General features: G+C 33.4%; 2 protein-coding genes across 2 annotated transcripts in view; both read left to right on the plus strand.

The window, feature by feature from the left end:
* The window catches only part of LOC119668241 (acid phosphatase type 7), a 34,627-nt gene extending 25,027 nt beyond the window's left edge, over nucleotides 1-9,600 (plus strand). The window contains exons 3-6 of the mRNA XM_038077689.1: nucleotides 55-398; nucleotides 455-756; nucleotides 8,456-8,712; nucleotides 8,771-9,600. Coding sequence (XP_037933617.1) covers nucleotides 55-398; nucleotides 455-756; nucleotides 8,456-8,712; nucleotides 8,771-8,902 — 1,035 coding nt within the window. The 3' untranslated portion in view covers nucleotides 8,903-9,600. The remainder of the gene's footprint in view (nucleotides 1-54; nucleotides 399-454; nucleotides 757-8,455; nucleotides 8,713-8,770) is intronic.
* Nucleotides 9,601-20,960: 11,360 nt separating this feature from the next.
* LOC119665837 lies at nucleotides 20,961-22,454 on the plus strand. Its single transcript, XM_038075087.1, has one exon. The coding sequence runs from the start codon at nucleotides 20,961-20,963 to the stop codon at nucleotides 22,452-22,454; it is 1,494 nt and encodes a 497-aa protein (XP_037931015.1).
* The last annotated feature ends 169 nt before the right edge of the window (nucleotides 22,455-22,623 follow it).

Consider the following 22,623-nt stretch of genomic DNA (forward strand, 5'->3'; position numbering starts at 1 on the left):
TTAAGTTTTTAGTATTTGCTGACATTTACATATGTACTAAGTTTTTGTAAATAGGTTTCGCTGTCAAACTTAGCTGCTGATTCACGATATATATATCACTGTGGCAGTTATTTGGGTTGGTCGGCAATATATTGGTTCCATACACCAAAAAATCATACTATGTGGTCTCCATCAATTGCAATATATGGTGATTTGGGAAACCAGAATGCACAGTCATTACCACGTTTGCAACAGGAAGCTCAACGCGGGTTGTATGACGCTATTATTCATGTGGGCGATTTTGCTTATGATATGCATTCAGAAAACGCCGAGATTGGTAATGAATTTATGCGCCAAATTGAATCTGTAGCTGCTTACTTACCATATATGGTATGTGCTGGTAATCACGAAGAAGCCTAGTATGTTCTAAATTTGGTGCTATTTGAACGTATTTTTAATTATTAAAAATTATTAGCAATTTTTCGAACTATCGTGCAAGATTTAACATGCCTGGTGGCTCAGAGAATCTCTTCTATAGTTTTGATTTGGGATCTGTACATTTTATTGGTTTTTCCACAGAAGTTTACTATTTTCTTCAGCTTGGACTAAAATCGCTAATATTTCAATATGAATGGCTAGAACGAGACTTAATCAAAGCTAACAAGCCGGAAAATCGATTAAAACATCCGTGGATTATTACTTTTGGGCATCGGCCAATGTATTGCAGCAATGATAATGGTGATGATTGTTCAAAATATAATACAGTTGTTCGAAAAGGTTTGATTTCAATATATTTATAATAATATGTAAGAAAAGATTTAAAGCCATAGATAATTATAAAAAAATAAGGTTAAATTTTTAATTTAAATTTCGACATTTCGATTCTCGCAACTTTTTTTTAGGTTAATAGGACAGTCAATGACATACACACAGCAAAAAAGTCTGCAGTCACCTACAAAATCTATTTTAAATGTCTTTGCATAGACTCAACCAGCTTTGCAGTGCGTTTATTTTTAGCCATTCTTCCTTGATGACACTTCTTAACATATCCTTACTGGAAATCGAGTGCTGTCGAATCTTATTTTTCAAATAAACCCACAGATGTTCTATGGGATTAAGGTCTGGTGATTCCGGTAGCGTTTGAAGTTGTCTGGAAGTATGGGCCAAATCCGTACGATCGGTGATGTATGCTTAGAATCATTGCCCTGTTGAAACAAGAAGATTGCTTCTAGACCTAATATTCTGTCAGTTTCTTTCAAATTTTATATTTATGGATTGTATGTTGTATAAATTCAAGTTTGCCAGCTCCATTACTTGCTATACACCCCCAAACCATTCCACCTCCACCACCATATTTCACCATTGAAATTAAGTTGTGTTTATCAAAGGATGTACATCATTTTCTCCCCACAAGTTTTCTGCCTTTGATTCCAAATGGCTTACGTCATCTTTTCAAAATTTAACAGTTATTTATCGTTCAATAACACTAATTTCACGTCTTTTATTTTCTATTGTAAAGCTTTGCGGTTTATATAAAAAAATATTTTTAAATTATTAATTTTTAGACTCTTTAGGAAGTCAACTGATAATTAAATATCATTTAGTGACACATTTATGCTTGCAAGCGAATTTAAATTATTGGTAAGTTTAATTATTAAGAAGTGACCGCAGACTTTTTCTGCTTTAAAAGAATAACTTAATTTTTTATGTTCAAACTTCATTAATGTTTCTTTGGTTAAAATAAATCAGAAAACATAAATTAAGTTGAGTAAAAATTAATGTGTCATGTCAATGTCTGCATTTTCACGATAGTTTCGCATGTGTTCTGAGAACAAAAGTACTATATTAGGCTATTTCGGTGTCTCGAAAGTATGGCAAAAAACAGCAAGTCGCTGGCATATACAGGCCAAAATGTACGCAAAACAACAACACTATTTTCTCTATCTAGGCCTGTAGTCAGTAAAGAAAAAAGTGTTACCAACGCAATAAGTTGACTATTTTAAATCTTCATTGGAAATTCCAACGAATATTGCAATCATATGTGAAAAATCATATGTAAACAAAACTTCAAACAATTCAAAAATTGCGAAAAAAGGTTTTAATGTCAGGAATCTTGCGATATTACATACCTTTATTCAAATTTAAATTATCACACACACCTTTCTCCATAAATAAAAAACCAATCTCCAAAACTAAACTGACTTCTTACCCATATATTTCTTCTTATTTACTGTCAAAGCAAAAGATTGCTAGATTGCTTTTAAATGACATTAGAAATTATATTACAACTCGGCCATCCTGATGTAATGATTTACCACAATCATCCAACAAAATTTCTGGCCTCAAATTTTGATCAGGGCCCGTTATCCATTCCTTTATTCGTGCAGTCTCAACAACGCCATCATATGGCATTTGCGTAATCTGACAATTGTCTACATCTCGAACAACATAACGATCGTTAGGCAAAACCTTATGTGTGACGTATGGACCTCGATATTTTTCAGAAAATTTCTTGCTTTTTCCGGCAGTGGTGTCTATATGTCGAATCACAACAAAGTCATCCTCAAAATATTTTTTTGGCGGTTTACTCTTTGTGAAATATTTAAAGTTTTTTTTCTGGGAGCTATCAATATATCCTGCAGCTTCCTGGTGCATTTGTTCAAGATCTCTAACATGTGCTCTCTGTTTCTTTTCGGATAAATGCTCTGTCAAATAATTTATTACTTCGCCCTTTTGATCTACACCGAATAAAAGTTGACTTGGTGTCTGTTTAGACGAACTATGTGTAGAGTTGTTAATGGCAAATTCCACCTTTGGTAACATCCTCATCCAATTGGCATGATTAATTGGGTAAGTCATTTTACTCAACATGGTTTTTAGAACACGATTTACTCTTTCAACTTGGCCATTGGCTTGAGCAGAGGCCAGCGCGACCTTAACATGATTGATATTATGCTTCAGTAAAAATTCACTAAACTCTAATGAGGTAAAACTTGTACCTCTATCACTTATTATCCTTTTAGGGCGGCTGTAATTTTTAAAATACTTTTCGAGACTAGCTATTACTTCTTTGGTACTGGTTGACTTAACTGCAAAAAATAACTGCAATTTTTTATAAACTTCTCTATCTTTAACTTCATGTGCCGGAACCAATAGTTCTTTCTAACTTCCTCATACGCCTTATCTATTCCTTGATGGCACATCTTTTCATGAACGAGACGAATAACATTGTCTTCCATTTCAGCTGGAACATATAATTGTAAATTATTATCTGTTTTTACTCTAAAAACCAACCCATCTCTTAGCTCGTATCCGTCAACAATTTCGCTTTGCAATTGCTCTCGTAATCTTACAATCTCACTATCGCGGTTTTGTAAAACCTGTATATTGAAATCTAAGTCTTCCTGCTTAGCAACAGCCACCGTTTTACATGGAATTCCTATCATACCGTCATAGTCTTCAACAATTTCATTAGGCTTATTAGATTGAGTATCATTATCATCTTCAGAGTAGGTACACATTACAAATTTATTTTTAATTCTCGTAGAGTAGTCTTCCTTCTCTGTTTCTTCACCTTTAAAACATCGACTTAATGCATCCGCATGACTCATTGAAATACCACCTCGATGTTGTATCTTAAAATCAAAGTGCTCAAATAAAAGTGCCCACCTTGCTATTTTTGGACTGATGTTTTTCTTTTCAAACGTTAGTGATAGTGCACAGCAGTCAGTAACTATTTTAAATGGAATACCTCTGTGATAGTTTTCAAAACGATTGAGAGCATGCACTATGGCCAAGGTTACTAACTCGAAGCTGTGCATTCTTGACTCCTCTGGTAATGTTGCTTTAGAATAGTAATATACCGGATGAAATTTTCCATCATTTTGTCGCTGCAAAAGTACTGCTCCAAAACCTAACTTGCTAGCATCAGTGTGCAATTCGGTTTCTTTAGTGTGATTAAATATGGCCAAGACAGGTGCTGTAGCGGATATGCTATTTTAGCAAAGTTTGGAAAAAATTTGCGAAAATATGAAAACATTCCCAGACATGAACGCATGTCCCGTAATGTCTTCGGCATTGGGTAGTGCATAATCGTCTTCAAATGAGAGCTGTTTGGTAAAATACCCTTTTCACTTGCTTGATAACCCAGAAACTCGGCGGTCTCATAAGCAAACTTAGATTTATTGAGATTTAACTCTAAACCGACCTCAGCCAAACGATGAAACACCTGAATTAATGCATGTATATGTTCCTCTAAAGTTTCGGTTGCTACTTCAATATCATCCATATAAACAATAATTTTACCTTGTGCAATTAGATCTTGTAGTTCTTGATGAATAAATCGCTGAAAAACAGCAGGTGCGTTTTTTAATCCGAACGGCATACGATTGTATTCGAATTGATCAAGAGGAGTTACGAAAGACGTGTATTTTCTTGAATCTGTCGCAACCTTAACGTGAAAGAAACCATTTCTAAGATCTAATGTCGTGAAAAACTTTTTACCGTCTAGGTATTCCAAACATGTTTCAATTAATGGCAAGGGATGATTGTCACGAATTGTATTCTTGTTGAGAACTCTATAATCAACACATTTTCTAAATTCTCCGTTCTTCTTTTTTCAACAAGTCACTTATTATTTTCTGTAATGCTTCACGCTCGTCAAAGGATAGTTTTCTTGGTGCAAAGTGGAAAAACATGTCAGAGGTCAGTTTTATATTCATTTCATAATTTTCCTGCCTGCCTTCATAATGTGAATTCAAATAATTTAATACAACTTCTCCTTTTTCCTCGACCTTGGATTTTTCTAACATTGGATTAATATCAATGCTATTTGAATCTGTATCAATATTAATCGCCATCAGACGCCTAAGTTCATTTTCAAAAGGATTAATTTCATTTTGTTTTCTGTCAGATGCCCGTGCATCGCTAGTCGCACTACATAAAACAAACTTACTTTTCTCCATTACATCAGTGAACAAAGCGGATCCTGGAACATTTTGTTTAAACTGCGGGCTGGTAGAGGAAAAGTACAACTCTCTTTTATTTTTTTAGGACTGTTTATTAGCATTTTTAAAACAACTTGAAATTTTTGCAAAGTGTCTCGCCCTAGTAGAAGCGGGAGAGGTAAAGTATTATATGGTACTACAAACAAAAACACTTTTTCACATCTATTCTTAAAAATCATCATACAACTTATTTTGCCATAAGTTTTAATTTTAAATTTTCCAAGACCATGATATTGGGTTTCATCTGCCTGCTCTTGAATTGCTACTGGGACTGAAGATTTATGTATTAAGCTAATTGCGCTGCCGATATCAAAAAGAGATAAAACAGTTGTGGTTATGTTACGCACACACTTTGTATCATCAAAAACAACACTTACGTAATTCATAGCCTCTAGTGCAGATGCGACATCATCGACAATATTAGTATCTCCTGCACAATCCATGGTCATAGCAACAGAGGTAGCACTTTTAAGTTTCGGTGTGTATTTTGGATTCGGGCACGACTTGCGATTATGGCCACTCTTCCAGCAGTTATAACAACCATTAATCGGTCGCTCCTCGTACGGACATGTTGGACGACGGTGACCAAATCTAGAACAATTAAAGCAGCGGTTTGCATTTTGCGTTGGATTGCCAGCAAAATAACCAGATGGAAGTTTCACTGTGGTCTTCGTTTCACGGTTGGCATCCGTTGTTCGAACATGGCAACAGCACCCTTTAGTTCATTTAAATTCTTAGCAGTGTTAAACAAAACGAAATCTGGAATACGATTACTTAACCCTTCTAATATAAAAGCAACTAACTCCAACTCCATAACATCACTGCGGTGAGCAATAGATTCCATTTCTATTACATAACGGTGAACACTCTCTGTTGGCTTTTTAGTACGAATGCTAAGTGCCTGATAGACCTCCTGACGGCTAATTGTTCGTCCAAACTCACCAATCAGTTTTTGCTTTAACTCTTCATACGTTAAATAACCTCGTGTTAGTAACAATCTCGCAGCACCAGTTAACGAATTGCGCAACGCCAACAATTTAAATAAGTCATCTGAACCATCTTGTTCAAAAATTTGTTCCAAGTGACGAAAAAAGTCATGAACTGAGTATGTGTGGTCTTCTCCGCTAAATTTTATTACAGCATGCTCAATATCTTGAAAATGTGTTTTATGCTGTTGTATTGGTTGCACACTAGTATCAAACGGCAATACATTTCGGTGTTCCATTTCCTCAATTTCGCATCGCAACCGAAGAATTTCATGGCGACGGCGTATATCAGCAAGCTCTTGGTCATGGTCGTCATGCACAGCATTTCTTTCAACTAACCTCGCACGGCTTGCGGAGTCTCCAAAGGCGGCAATTGTAGAGGTAGTGACAGCGGTAGTGACGACTGAGGAGGAGCCAACAGCTGTTTGTTTGCTGAGGCCTTCAGCATTATTTAGACGACGAGCAATGCAATCTTCGAGCGTACTTCGATTATCTGCAAATATTTGTCGCATCCGTGCAGTAGTTGCTCGTAGCTGAACCTGAATGCCAACAGCCGCTAAAACATCTTGCAACTCTGAGCGATTCATACGGTTCTTCATATCAAATTTAAAATAACACGAAAAGGAAAATAATTTTTATTTGATAAATCCCACTTCTGAAATTTTAATGTCAGGAATCTTGCGATATTACATACCTTTATTCAAATTTAAATTATCACACACACCTTTCTCCATAAAAAAAAACCAATCTCCAAAAGTAAACTGACTTCTTACCCATGTAACGACACGGATTCGTCGTTTTAATTCTGCTGAGGTATTACTCAGTCGCGGTCCGGGTCGTTGCAATAAATTTGTTTTATTGACTAGTTCGAAGCTGGTAAACCAAGGAAAGTTAAAAGACCGTTTGTTTTTATTATTTTAAAATTTTATTTATTAAAAGTTTTCTTAAATAACTTATTTTAAGCTTGACTCTACTCAGTAAGTTTTATCCGAAGACGTTAGAACATCAAAGGTTTGTTTTTCCAAATCTACTCAATTAGTTTCTAGCCAAAGACGTCAAAACATCAAAGGCGTTATACAATCTATTCAATAATTTTTACCCAAAGACGTCAGAACATCAAAGGGTTTTTTCCCAAATCTACGCAATTAGTTTTTAGCCAAAGACGTCAAAACATCAAAGGCGTTTATAAAATCTACTTAATACCTTCTACTGATTTATTAAGCCTTAGCGTCGAAACACCATGGGCTTCTAAAAAGGGACTTAGCGCTGGAGTAGTGATCTACTCACTTCGGTGTGCCGGTGCTAAGTGATTTTTCATATACAAATCTCCGCTATTTATATAAAACACTTTGCTTTGCTTAATTGCACGCACAACCGCACAAGTATAATTTTCGTGCGTGTGGGTGTTCGCTGTGTTGATCGTGCGTATGGATGTTCGCGGTGTTGATCGTGCGTGTGGATGTTCGCGGTGTTTGTTGTGCGTATGGATGTTCGCTGTGTTTTTGTTTCAAATATATAAATCGAGTTTTATCCAGATGATAAAATAATAAAAAAACATTGAGTTTTATGTAGGGCGGAATTTGTACAAAATTCCGTCCTTACACCCATATATTTCTTTTTATTTACTGTCAAAGCAAAAGGTTGCTAAATTGCTTTTAAATGACATTAGAAATTATATTACAATGTTTTATTTTGAATCTATTATCCATTTTCAACATACGTTCCAAAAACTTCTAGTCCTTCGGAATGCCCATTACTGCAGCTAGACTGAGTTCGAGCGACATCGTAATCTTTTCCAACACCTATCTGATAAGTTCTTTCAGCAAAGAAACGCTATCACCCGCTTAATTTTATAGGTGGAAAAACTGCAAATAACTTCATTGCTGGTTGGATTTTCTTAATAATTTCCTCTAAGAGATGCTTAAGTGCTAATTTGTTTACTTTATAGTATTTTTGAAAACTACAAACAAAAAAGGTGTGTCTTAAAACCAAATTAATATTAATTTGTATTTAAAAGGAATAAGGCAACTATTATTTGTTGCATTTCTTGCACCAGTTCTTGTACCGACTCTTGCTAAAATTCGAAATGTTATTGAAATGCATTCAAAACAACAATGTGTATTATTTTCGTATTTTTCGCTATCAAAAAATACAAATTCTGCCAAAAGACAATAAGAAAAATTTGATTTTTAGTTGTTTCCCCATTTTAACGGAACAGCTGTCTGCCAAGTAATTCAGAACAGGAAAATTTTATTCAAGGAAGAAATAAATTTTAGGAGTACCTAATATTTAAAATAGATATGAATGATTTTTAAAGATTTTACCTTATTTTTGGAACAAATTTCATCCATATTTAAGTCGACTTATCATATTTACATATAAGCTCGCAGGCTTAAAAATAAGTTGGATTGCAGGAATATTAACATATTAGTGTGATAAATTTTATTAAAAATTTAACCTAAAATTCTATTTAAATACCCTTAGGTTTACCTGTGCTTGGTACTTTTGGGTTAGAAGATCTCTTTTTTAAGTACGGTGTTGATGTTGAAATTTGGGCTCACGAACATTCATACGAACGTCTTTGGCCGATAAACAACTACACTGTTTTCAATGGCTCATTAACCGAACCTTATCGGAATCCTGCAGCACCAATACATATTATAACTGGATCTGCTGGCAATAAAGAAGGAAGAGAACCATTTTATAAAATCATTCCCAAATGGAGTGCTTTTCACAGTCAGGTAAATATTATTTAATTCAATTGTTAATTGAATTCAATTTTTTTTTTCAAATACCAAGGATTATGGATATACACGTTTGAAAGCCTTTAATTCAACACATTTATATTTTGAGCAAGTTTCCGATGATAAAAATGGTTCAATTATCGATAAATTTTGGGTTATTAAGGAATATCACGGTTCTTATATGTAAATGATACTTAGATATAGTAGATCTGTTCCACGAGTTACTCGTAAACACAAGTACAAACTGAGAGCGTAACTTAAATAAAATGAAAAATTACGCTCTTTACACAAATTTTTATGGTGCAGCTTATGGAGTGTGAAGTCTGGTGAGAACACCAGTACTTCGTTAATAAACAATACAAAAATTTAAATTCAAACCAAAACAGCAACACAAATTTTACTTGAAATAAAATGTACGTGTAATGTTTGTGTAGCGTTTTCAAATTTCGACAGGGATGTTACGCTCTCTCAGATGCTCTCATTTACTGGAAAATTTGCCGGTGGAACGCACTTGTGTATACACAGTGCTAGTCAAAGTTACTACAAGTAGCTCGTGGAATATACCTGTTGTGTTATTAGCTTTTATGATAATTTGTAATCTATAATATAACTTAGTTTTAATGTTAAACTAGTGGTACACGAAGCCACGCATTATAAGGCGTTTGCGATGCCTCGCAAGTGTGACCTATTGGCCTAGATAGAGAAAATAGTGTTGTTGTTTTGTGTACATTTCAGCCTGTATAGGCCAGCAACATGCTGTTTTTTGTCATTCTTCCGAACCATCGAAAACGCCTATTGTAATTAATTCATTATATTCAAATATGTTCTTTGGTTTAGTAAATACTAAATTCGAATAATTAAAAATAAAAATATTTAGTATATGAAATACAAACACTTTTGTATTTTTTATTAAAACTTTTTAAAAGTTGTTTTTTGATAGCTAGCTGCGACAATAATATATATTTTCAACAATATTGATGTAGAAGAAACAAAGCGATGACTAGTGAAGTCATCAAATTTGCTGTTAAACAAAATAAAGCATATGAATGAATTTCTGTACAATTTTTTTGCTGATAAATTTTTCACTTACCATCAAATTATTTTGAATCGATTTACAAATTGCTCTCCATAATGTAAAAGGCAGCAAGTTAAAAGCTACAGTCAGCATAAAACTACTTATTGCGTAAACTGTTATTGATTATCACAATATCACAGAAAAAGAAAATAAATATTTAATTAATGCCTCTATAAACAGAATAGTATTGAAGTTTAATAATTAAATTAAAATAATTAATAAATTCAATTATTCAATTATGGAAAAAAATCTTTTCTCGTTCAAGTGTTTAGACGCGTTTTTGTTTGCTTTGCTTTCAAATAATATAAATAGAGAAAGTGCGGTTCTTTAAATCTAAAGTTTGCCTAAATTCGCTTAAAATTTTAATGCTTGTGTTAAAGCTGGGAGGTGAATTTTGAATTAGTTCAGTTTTTAATTTCGATATAAATTAAAAACGACAAACAGATTGTGCCAAACTGAAAAAAAGCCTAAAATGAGTGTTCTCCCCCTGAACGCGGAAATAAGTTATTGCGGGAGTAAGTATATAAACAAATAAATTTATTAATTTATTGCCGTCTTCTTCTGCACGCAAAAGTGATCTTCTCACAGCGCATGCGCAGTGAGATCTTCTCCATTAACAAATGTTGCAAATCAGAATAACAATGAAAAACATGTAGCAGAGAAAATGTTGCAGAAAAATGTTTGTAATCAAAAATCGCCAAATTGCGCAACAAATAATTACGAACATGAGTCTATCAATATTGAAGATAAAAATAATATGCAAATGCTGCTAAACAAGACAGCGGCAATAAAATTCAGACAGGAATAGATTGTGATGGGATTTAATTTGAGATTTATTGAAAACACATTAATTATATGAAAAGTTTATTTTTATTTTATTTAATCATTTATTAGTATATTATTATTAGGATCTTAGTAAGATCACGTTCTACAATAGACTGTCTTCAGAAACTTATTCTAAATCTTACAATAGTTTCATTATTTATTTTTAAATGATATATTTATCTTATTCTAACAATATTCTCTTAATTCTAATTGGTTATTCTTATATGTGCGTGAAGATAGCGTCGACGATAAGTCCAAAATGGAATTGGAACATTTTTCGCCGCATGAAAAATGCAGTATAGTTTAATTAAGGAAAAATTTATTATTTTATTAAATTTAATGCAGCAAAAGGCATTATTAAGTAGAATATTGAATTAATTTACTATCTACATTCAACTTTTATGTGCAAATGATGTAATTTGTATGAAAAATGAAAAATAAAAATCAGCCCCAAAAGATGGGGTCACTAATTTATTAATAACTTTTAAACTAGAGGTACCATTTTCTTTTATGGCTCATTCGAAAGAGGATAAAATTACCTTTCATATAATGCAAAATTTTGTATAGGTTGTTTGATTAACTTAGGAGCAGTACTGCGATGAAGATAGAGATGTCATTTTCAAATATTATTTAATTAAAACTTTGTTACTTGACCAAAAATTATGAACTAAAAAGCTTATAACAATAAAAAATATGTTTGTATTTCTAAATATAATCGCTTTTTACATAATATAGAAAAAATTTTCTTCAAAATAAGGAAAATAAAATTTTGTAAAAATAGATTACTTTACAAAATTAATTTTATCTTTAAAAGCAGAGGTACCATTTTTCTGCAAATTAGCTTAATCGAAAGAGGACACTTCAAATTTTCATTTAATGTCTTCATATTTATAGATTGGTCGATTAACTTAAAAGTTATTGAGTGTCAAAGTTCAGAAATTAATTTTCCTTTAAAAACGACATTTTTCTTATAAAAAGCATATCCCAGTAGTCAGAAAAAAGTTTATATATAAATAACTTTCAATACAATACTCTAATAAGCACAATTATTTGAAAAAAATCGAAATTAGTTTAATTTTATTAATTATTCAAAAAATCTGTACAAAGTTGGTTAATAGATGGCATACCATCTTAAATTAAATTCGCTGAAAAATTAAAATGGTACTGAAAAACATAATGTACAGTTGCAGAGTTATTGGTAAGTCCATAGTACTGCAAAAGAAAAGCTAACGTCGAATTTTTATTAAACTTGCTGCATCAAAGATATTATCAAAATAAGAAACTAGAATTTTTTCTAAAACTATTGATATACAATATTATATATCTTATTCGATTAACAAATTATATATAATTAAATTAAATGTGAACTAACTTGGACATGCACAACAGTTGAAATTGCGCTGATGATATATGTCGGATATTAAGGGCGTGTGCGAGTTAGGCTAAGTTGATGCTAAACCAAATGGGAGATTTTTTGGAATATTTTGCACTGCACTCATTTAGTCATTTATTAACACGTATCGACACATCACTATATTATCGGCACAACTTAGAATTTCCCTCATTTAGAACGCAACTTAGCCTAACTCGCACACTTCCTAAATATCAAAATATAGTTAGCGTCGAATTTTTATTAAGATTACTGCATCTAAGATATTATTTGAACAAAAAACTAGAATTTTTCTAAGCCAATTAATGTCTAATACTATATATATTGTAGTGGACCTACCTCACTTACTTCTTAGCCACTTAACATTACTCATAAATAATAATAATAAGCAGATTTATGAATTGGTTGCACTTCATGCATACCGTACAAGAAGCATAAGCAAAGCGACATAAACAAAAGAGTTTCGTATTACCAACGAAAGTATTGCCACACGCTGTTCCAATTGCTGAACACATGTTACAATATTTTCAATAGTAATATTTCCTATATTGCAAAAGACATGTGCAAGCAATATTGTCAATGCACTCTAATAATAACTTTGACGTTTGACCTAAATGAGCAAACAGTGTAGTCGCTATGCAATGCATTCTGCAAGGTCAGCAATCACTTTGATTGGCTGCGGTTATACTTTTCCAGGTTTTGTCTGGAATAAAGAGGCGGAGTCATGAGATCGCTATAATCTAGAAAAATGTATAAATACCCAAACTATTGTTCAATAAACAAAGAATATACTTATGACTGCAGAAATATATGCGTTATTGAATTTATTCTCACTCCTTCTGGCCAAGTAACACTGGCCTAGGTACCAGCGGTAACAAGCCGCTTGATAACTTGTTCTTGATTGCATCAGTAGGTTTAGGATGCATGCTTGCATCAGGCAGGGATAAATACACGCACTCACAGACAAGTATTACGTCTCATTTACCTGACGATCCTGTCTACATCTGAACGGGTTAACACATTACATGGTGATCCAGCCATTACATTGATTGAATATTGCCCATACATCCATTCATACATTACATGGCGATCCTGCCATTCATTACACTAGTTCTATTACAAAGAAGTTACATTACATGGCGATCATTACATTACAATATTGTTCGATTAACAAATTAAATAAAATTAATTAAATTATGCGCTAACTTGTGAATGCAAAACAGTTTAATTTGCATTGATGATAAATTTGAGAAATTTAATGTCAAAATATAGTTAGCGTCGATTTTTTACTACGATGTCATTTCAAATTTTAATTAATTAAAACATTATTATTTAATTAAAAACTATGAAACAAAAGACAGATAACAGTAAAAAATTTGTTTGGTTTTCTAAATATACTTAGTTTTTATACTTAGTATAGAGCAAATTTTCTTTAAAAATGGAAAGCAAAAATTTGTAAAAACAAAGTTACATTATAAAATTAATTATATCTTTAAAAGCAGAGATACCATTTTTCTGCAAATTAGCTTAATAGAAAGGGGACACTTCAAACTTTCATTTGATGTAATAATATTTATAGATTGGTTGATTAACTTAAAAGTTATTGAGTGTCAAAGTTCAGAAACTAATTTTCTTTGATACAAAATTAATTATATCTTTAAAAGCAGAGATACCATTTGTAGTAGTATATAGTATTTAGAGTAAGTATTTAGTATAAGTGCTTAGTTCATAAGTTTAGTAATTAGTTCATCATTGTAATATTACACATAAGAAAATGTACATGGCAACTCTAGTTTGTCAAATTCAATTGATATGTATCATGAAAATAAAGAAGTCAGTATATTACTGACAACCGAAGAGATGATGCGTTTTGTACTTAGAGTTGCTCGACTACAATTCATCAGAAGTGGTTTTTCGGAAAAAAATATTTTCCCGTACTCGCGTTCCGTAGTAAATTTTAGTTTGAACAAAAATTCTTTTTCAAAGAAATTTAAATAAAGTGTTTAACTCATAAAAACCATATAATAAACAATAATAAATTTTTTTATATACTAAAAGAGTGAATTACAAAGTTATCTCTTTTGAAACAATAAGTGAAAGTGAAAAACACACCAGAAATATACAATACAAATTTAAAAAAAAAATTAATTAAATTATAATGGAGACATCACAAGAAATATTTAAATTAAAAGCAACCCAATTGAAGGAATGGCTAGATCAATTGGGCTTGCCAACAAATGGAACGAAAGCAGCATTGGTGGCGCGTTTGTGTGAGGTACCACACGAATTACGTGGTAATCCACCAAAAAGTGCGTGCGGTGATGAAAATGAAACAAAAACATCAGGAGACGGCGAGGCGAGCAACAGCGATATTGAGAAAGGTGACGCTGCGTTGCTACAGCAACAAACAAATACAAACTGATCGAAGTCAAAATGAGTGCAAAAATAAGGGAAACAAACAAATTGAGTGTAACCAAAATGAAGGCATTGAAAACGAGTGTAACAAAAACGAATGTGAACAAATTGAGTGTAACCATACTGAAGGCATTGAAAACATATGTAATAAAAACGAAAGTAAGCGAATTGAGTGCAACCAAAATAAGAGTATTGAAAATGCAAACAAAGTCGAATGTGAATTATATCTTATCAGACAACACTTGAAATTGTTACAACGAGAAAATGAGCTACTGAAGAGCGAGATGCCCCTACGAAAGTCAACAAACAATGCTCCAGAAAATGATAGCAACACTCTCAACAGTGTAACTCTAAATATTATTCAAGACATGTTGCCAACATATAACGGCACAACAGCGGTTAGAATTTGGGTTACACAGTTGCAAAATATTGCAAAAATATATAAACTAAATGATAACATACAACATATGCTAATTATGTCAAAACTAAGAGGAAAAGCCCAAACGTGGTTACACTCAGATACCGATCTTCTTAACATGCCTATAGAAGAACTTTTAAAAAAGATGATTATCACTTTCGAAACAAAAGAAAACAAAATAGTGTCACGTCGTAAATTTGAAGCATATAAATGGTCGCCAAAGGAAGACTTCGCAACATACTATAATACAAAAATTATGCTAGCTTCGCAGATTCAAATTGATGAAGAAGAATTAGTTGACAACATTATAGAGAGTATTCCAGATAAATCACTACGTATACATGCGTACATGCAATGTTACACTTCACCCACTCAATTACTGCAGGCATTTTCAAAGATATCCATCTCAACGAAGCCGCGGTTGTCGACATACAACAAACTGACAAATATGTCTGCTAAATCAACTGCGGGTAATACTGGGGCAAATCGACTATTGAGATGCTATAATTGCAATTCACTGGGTCACTACGCATCAGAATGCCGTAAGCCTAAGAAGGAGGTTGGAGCCTGCTACGGATGCGGTAGTAGTGATCACCAGGTATCAAGCTGTCCCGAAAGGAAAGGGACATCAAAAGGTGCAGCCAACGAATATGTAAGATTTTTTCAAATTTATGTAGTCGAAAATATCAATAAGCCTTTATTTCTGGAATGCATCGTAGATTCGGGAAGTCCAGTTAGTTTTGTAAAAGTGTTATTATTCAAAAATAGTTTTGAGAATATGGAAAATTTTAATTTTACCAATGAAGACATGAATTATTTTGGCTTAAATAAAAGCAAATTGAAAGTTTTTGGAAAATCAAAATGTTTTATTGTTGCAAATAACAAAAAATGTTTTTTTACACTACTTATAGTGGCGGATGACTCGATGAGCTACGATGCAGTTCTGGGTAGAGATTTTATGAGAGTTTGCAATTTTAAAATTGAAAGTAAATTTTTAAACGAAAATATTACTTTAAAAAACAATTATTTTAAAAATAACTTGTCTGAAAAAGTTCATACATATAATTGCAATGAGGAAAATGATTGCTTTAATATTTTGTCTATAGAATATCCACAAATAGAGAATAGTTATGAATTGAACATAGGGTCAAATATTTGTCCTAATTTAAAAAGGAAATTTAAAGAAATTTTTGAGAAATCATATTATACATCAGAACGGCCCACAGTTCCAAAAATAAAGTGCGAAATGAAATTGAATCTAGAAAATTGTAAGCCTTTTCACTGTCCCCCACGACGACTGTCATACGCAGAGAAAGAAAAATTGCAAAAGTTGTTAGATGAATACCAGGAAAAAGGTTTTATTCGACCAAGTGAGTCGGAGTATGTTTCACCAATAGTACTAGTAAAGAAAAAGACAGGAGATTTAAGAATGTGTGTAGACTACCGAACACTTAACAAAGGAACACTTAAAGACAACTACCCCATACCACTTATCGATGATCTCATTGACATGCTATCAGAAAAAAACTTGTTCACTAAATTAGACTTGAAAAATGGATTCTTTCACGTTTATATGCATGACGAATCAATTAAATATACTTCATTTACAACACCCATAGGTCAATATGAATGGTTGAGAATGCCATTTGGACTTCGCAACGCGCCTTCAGTTTTTCAGAGGTATGTGAATAAAATCTTTTCTGACATGGTAAAAGAAGGCAAAGTTATTATTTATCTTGATGACATATTGATAGCAACAAAAGATAGTAAAAGTCACGTTGAAATATTGACAGAAGTTTTTGAACGATTGGTAGCAAACAAATTAGAATTACGAATAGACAAGTGTGAATTTTTACAGTCAAATGTCAAATACTTAGGATACGTAATATCAGGAGAAGGAATTAAACCAGATGATAAGGGATTAGAGCAGTGACGACTGCTCTAAGGTGCGGAGGTGTGCGGTGAACACCCTAATATAATTTGCAAAATGTTAAATAACATAGGTATATAAATTTATTAAGTATCTTTACATCAAGAATTATTATTATTTATTACATTTCCATATAAATATATATTTTCAAAGTTTTAGCAAAAACAATTAAATATAATTGTCTATGAAAACTCAATTAATTTGCTTCTGTTAGCCGCTATACTTGTTAGTTGTGCTCATATATTTGCAGCTCAAATCACAGAACATTTCTATTATATTTCGTCTCTCCCCTTTGTGTGCTAAGAAGTTGGCCGCACATTCATACGTTACATATGAACAAAATAATGTGCGTGTGCTCCCGTTCGTAATATCAGAAATAGAGATTTATATAGTGGGAATTGTATGAGAGTAATTTTCTGTTCTACTCGAATATCAACTGCACGCATACGAATCCAACATGATGATTTGCCAAAGTGGTTGCATGAGCGGCTGAAGTTTGCAGCTCATCTCACCATACATTTCTATCACATTTCGTCTCTCCCCTTTTAACAGCAGCACCCACGAATTTCTGTTCTTATTGTGCGGGGTACTTGTGCGCACATTGCAAGTGGTTTCGATTTTGTTTGATCACTGCACAAACATGTATGTTTTTAAGTACAAACTCTTTTGTTTGAAAAAATTTGGTTTGATGTTACGAGAATTATGTGAAAAGTTTTGTTTCTTCCATATTGATATAATATTAAATTTATATATAAATTATTAATTTAATTTGTTTAATATGTTATTTTGTTAATGAATTGTTAATATAATATTGCGCGAATATATTGTTGCCTTATATAATATAGTTATTAATAAAAGATCTCATATATTTTAATATAAGTGGTACATGTAAAAACAACATTAAAGAAGGGCCGCACACCCTTCCAGATAGGGCACGCGTCGTCACTGGATTAGAGGCAGTGCAAAATTTTCCTATCCCAAGTAAGACGCATGAGGTTCAGAGCTTTTTGGGACTTTGTTCTTATTTTAGACGGTTTGTGAAGGATTTTTCTACGTTAACAAAACCTTTATATGATATTTTAAGAAAAGAAAAACTTTTTAGTTTTGGGGCAAATGAATTAAAATGTTTCGAAACGCTCAAGCAAAAGTTGTTGGAATCCCCAATTTTGGCTTTATACAACCCTAACGATCCTACCGAATTACACTGTGATGCAACTGCGTTAGGATTTGGTGCAATTCTTATGCAAAAGAAACAAGACGGAAACCAACAATCAGTATTTTATTTTTCAAAGCGAACAAGTGAAACGGAGTCTAAATACCATAGTTTTGAACTAGAGACTTTAGCAATAGTATATGCGTTGAAGAGATTTAGAGTATATTTGCAAGGCATTAAGTTCAAAATAATAACAGATTGCAATTCCCTGACTTTAACACTTAATAAAAAAGAGTTGAACTCTAGGATTGCCCGCTGGGCTTTAGAATTACAGAACTATGACTATGTATTAGAACATCGAACAGGAAATAGGATGCAACATGTAGACGCACTAAGTAGAAATACCCACATACTGACGATAGACTCCAACACATTTGAAGAGAACTTGACAATTTGTCAACTTAAAGATAAAAAATTAAAGTCTATAGGAGAACAATTGCAAAGGGCTGAACATAAAGACTATGAGATGCGAAACGGTGTTTTATATCGGAAAAAAGATAACGACACACTTTTATTTTATGTACCCGAAGTCATGGAGGATCATATACTCTATAAATACTGTTTATGTTTGCATTTATTTCATATTATTTTATATTTTTATTTTTTATGATATTTGGTTACATGTGTTTACATATTATTTGGGCCAACACTGCGACCAGTCATTGACCAACAAAAAGTGCAATTTTGCATTATCAGCTTTTCTTGTTGGTCAATGCACTGAAGAAAGTGTGTAATATGTTGGCCTATAATTATGTCAGCACAGCGTAGGCAAATTTATTTATTTGTGAATTATGCATTAATATTTATTGTTAATTAATGCATAATTTAATAGCTTTTTATAAAATAATTTTTGTATAAATATAAGAAATAATTTTAATAAAGTTCAGAAGGAAAAGAAAAAGAAACGAAATCAATTATAACTTTCTTACTTTCTCGCATCGATTAGTTTGGGTTTCAAGCGCTCAAACTAATCAACATAGAAAATTCAAGTAGTTTGGGTTACAAGTGCTCAAACTATTTTACACATAAGAATTGGCTACCAAGCTAACACAGATTAAAGATCTGGGTTAGCACCAAGTAGCGTACATTTTTTGGTGACCCCGACGTGATTATTGATATAATATCAATTTTCATTTCATTATCCTGACGAAGAACACTTTGAAGGAGTCAACTGTCTACAGAAAGGACATAATCAGGTGTACTTCACTCATCAAGCAGCTGAAGTATTTATTCATTGGAATTTTCGGACCGAAAATTCAAACATCGCCATGGATGCGTTATTAAAGAAGCAGTCAGAGCTCGGTACAGAGAATTTAGAGATTTGTTTCAACAATTGATCCATGATCAATCAATAAGCGCAGCCCACAAAATGTTCCATCTATCTACAAATTTGGCGGGTGAGCCGAAAGCCCTCATACGGCATCTGCCAATTTCCGAGAAAAATAACAATATAGCTTGGAATATTCTGTCAAATCGGTATGACAACAAACGACTCTTGGTGACAGCATTACTCAATAAATTGTTATCACAACCAAATATAACAATTGAATCAGCAAGCAGTCTTAAGGGCATACATGATGTTACAAAAGAATGTTATTATGGATTAGCAGCTCAAGGTATTGATGTTAAATCTTGGGACGCCATAATGGTTCACGTAATTATTAGAAAGCTAGACAAAGCTTCACATACGGCATTCGAGCAATCGTTAGAAGACAGCCGAAGAATAATTTCATTAAAAGAATTATTGCGGTTCCTAGAAGGAAGATTTCAGGCATTCGAATCAATGACGAATGGAAACCACAAACAAAGTCACAAACCACGACATCCAGCAGTAGCACTTGCAGCTACAGACTCAGGATCAAAATGTATTACTTGCAATAGTAGTCATCAATTATTTTCATGTGAAACTTTCAAACGTAAATCCATACAACAGAAGTATGATTTACTGAAACGTCACCTGGTCATATGGCATTACAATGCTCCAGCAGGGGTTGTACTATATGCCAAAGAAGACATAATACACTGTTGCATCAAAATAGACACCCAGTTCAACCATAAAATCATAAGTTAGTTGAAAATACTTCAAGGCCACTTGCACAAACAACTCTAATGTCATCCATCAATCATGGTCAGACCAGTTTCGTTCTTTTGGGAACAGCAAAACTTTTAGCATCCAACTCTAATGGAAGAACAGTCGAGTGCAGAGCAGTATTGGATTCAGGTTCACAAATAAATATTGTGACTGAACGACTGGCATCCAGATTAGGTCCGCAAGTAAGCTCCAGTTCGATTTGCATCGAAGGCATAGGGATAGGTAAATTGAGTTCTAAAATTCGTACAACACTTTCTGTGCAATCAAAAGTGACCGATTACAAAACAATACTTGAAGCATTTGTGTTGCCAAAAATTGTATCCAATCAACCATCGCAACACTTACAAATTTCAAATTGGAATCTGCCCAATAACATCCAATTAGCAGATCCTACATTCTATAAGTCTGACAAAATTGATATGTTGCTTGGAGCAGAATTTTATCATCAACTCCAAAGTCCTGGTCAAATACAACTTTCAAGGGAACTACCAATTCTACAGAACACTGTGCTCGGATGGATCGTATCTGGAAAAATTCAAAATGGTAACACAATGGTTGCAACATGTGGTAGTTATACAATGGTTGCAGAAGATAGTTTAGAAAATGCAGTAGAACAATTTTGGAAGGTTGAAGAAGTTGATACTCACTCAAAGGTCTTGTCAATAGCAGAACAACAATGTGAAGCCCAATTCACTCAAACTACATATCAGAATGTTACGGGATAATTCGTCGTACGTCTTCCTTTTATAAATGACAGATTCGCTTTGGGAGATTCGAAAGACATTGCTACAAATATATTTCTAGCACTAGAGCGTAGACTTTCAAACGATAGTCACCTCAAATCACAATACGTAGAGTTTTTAGGTGAATATGAAAAATTGGGACATATGACCGAAATAGATATTGAAAGGATTATGTCACCACATTATTTTATACCACACAATTATGTGCTTAAACCCGACAGTACCACCACCAAGTTACGTGTGGTATTTGATGCATCATCCAAAACAACATCAGGACAATCTCTCAATGATTTACTACACATCGGACCAACTGTTCAAAGTGAATTACTATCTATTTTATTACGATTCTGTCTTCCTCGTTATGTGTTTACAACAGACATTGAAAAGATGTACCAACAAATACTTGTACATCCAAAAGACAGACAATGTCAGCTTATAGTTTGGAGAAATGAACCAAGTCAACCTATAAAGTACTTTGAACTCAACACAGTAACATATGGTACTAGATCAGCACCGTATCTAGCAACCAAATGTTTGCAAGTTTTAGCTGATGACAATATGCAAAATTATCCATTAGGTGCATCTGCTCTCAAACAAAACTTCTATGTAGATGACTGTTTACACGGGGCAGATAGTCTGAGAACATTGTTGGAAACTCAGAGTCAATTAAACAAAATACTGACAGCAAGCGGTTTTAAATTGCGAAAATGGTGCGCAAATCATCCAAGTCTACTACAAGGAATTCCACACGATGACCTAGAAGTCAATTTAGATTTAGAAAATAATAACGATACAACAAAAACTCTTGCATTATCCTGGTGTCCAAAATCTGATAGTTTATGCGTCAAGGTTAAATTGGAACCTGTTTGCAGCACGACGAAGCGCAGTGCAACCTCAGATTTAGCAAGGCTATTTGATCCACTAGGACTTTTGTCACCAGTTGTGGTGATGGCAAAGATCTTTATTCAAGAATTATGGAATTTAAAGATGGATTGGGATGAAAAACTGCCGACTGAATTACATAAACAGTGGTTAGAGTTCCGGAACAATTTGACGAAAGTAAATTGTCTGCAGATATCTCGTCATATTTTCAAGGGCGAAGTTCCTGCCAACATTCAATTACACATCTTTACAGATGCATCAGAAAAGGCATATGGTGCTGCAGCGTATTTGCGATCAACACTTCAGAATGGTCAAATTATTGTACGACTATTGTGCGCTAAGTCTCGGGTTGCACCTTTGAAAAGGTTGACATTACCTCGTCTCGAATTTTGTGCAGCTGTGGTTGGCGCAGAACTAGCAACAAGAATAAAGAACGACCTACAAATAAGAAATTACCAGACGTTCTTTTGGTGTGATTCACAAATAGTGATATCATGGATCAACTCTCCATCATCAAAATTTCACACTTTCGTTGCAAACAGGGTAAGCAACATTCATCAATTAACAGCCACAAGTCAGTGGCGCCACGTCAGTTCGGAACACAATCCAGCTGACATTTTATCAAGAGGCCTTGCACCCCATAAACTACAGTCATCAAGTATGTGGTTTTATGGACCTATGTATGTTCCTGCATGGTCGGGAAGAACTGTGGCCTTCAAAACCATCATCAGCATTAAAATCCGAAACCCTCATTGATCCTGAACGGAAGAAGGAAACTCAAGTATCTACATTGTCTGTTGTTGCAGGCACAGCAAATCCTGGAGAGTTCATATATTCAATAAGACACAACAACTCATTTGGAAGACTTCAACGGATATTATCGTATACTTTAAGATTCGTAAAAAGAATCAGAAGAAAACAAAAT

Source organism: Teleopsis dalmanni, chromosome 1 (assembly GCF_002237135.1).
Source record: "Teleopsis dalmanni isolate 2A chromosome 1, ASM223713v2, whole genome shotgun sequence".
NCBI lineage: Eukaryota > Metazoa > Arthropoda > Insecta > Diptera > Diopsidae > Teleopsis > Teleopsis dalmanni.

Coding starts and splice junctions, on each gene's coding strand:
- LOC119665837 (XM_038075087.1), top strand. CDS start 20,961: ATGACCGAAATAGATATTGAAAGGATTATGTCACCACATTATTTTATA.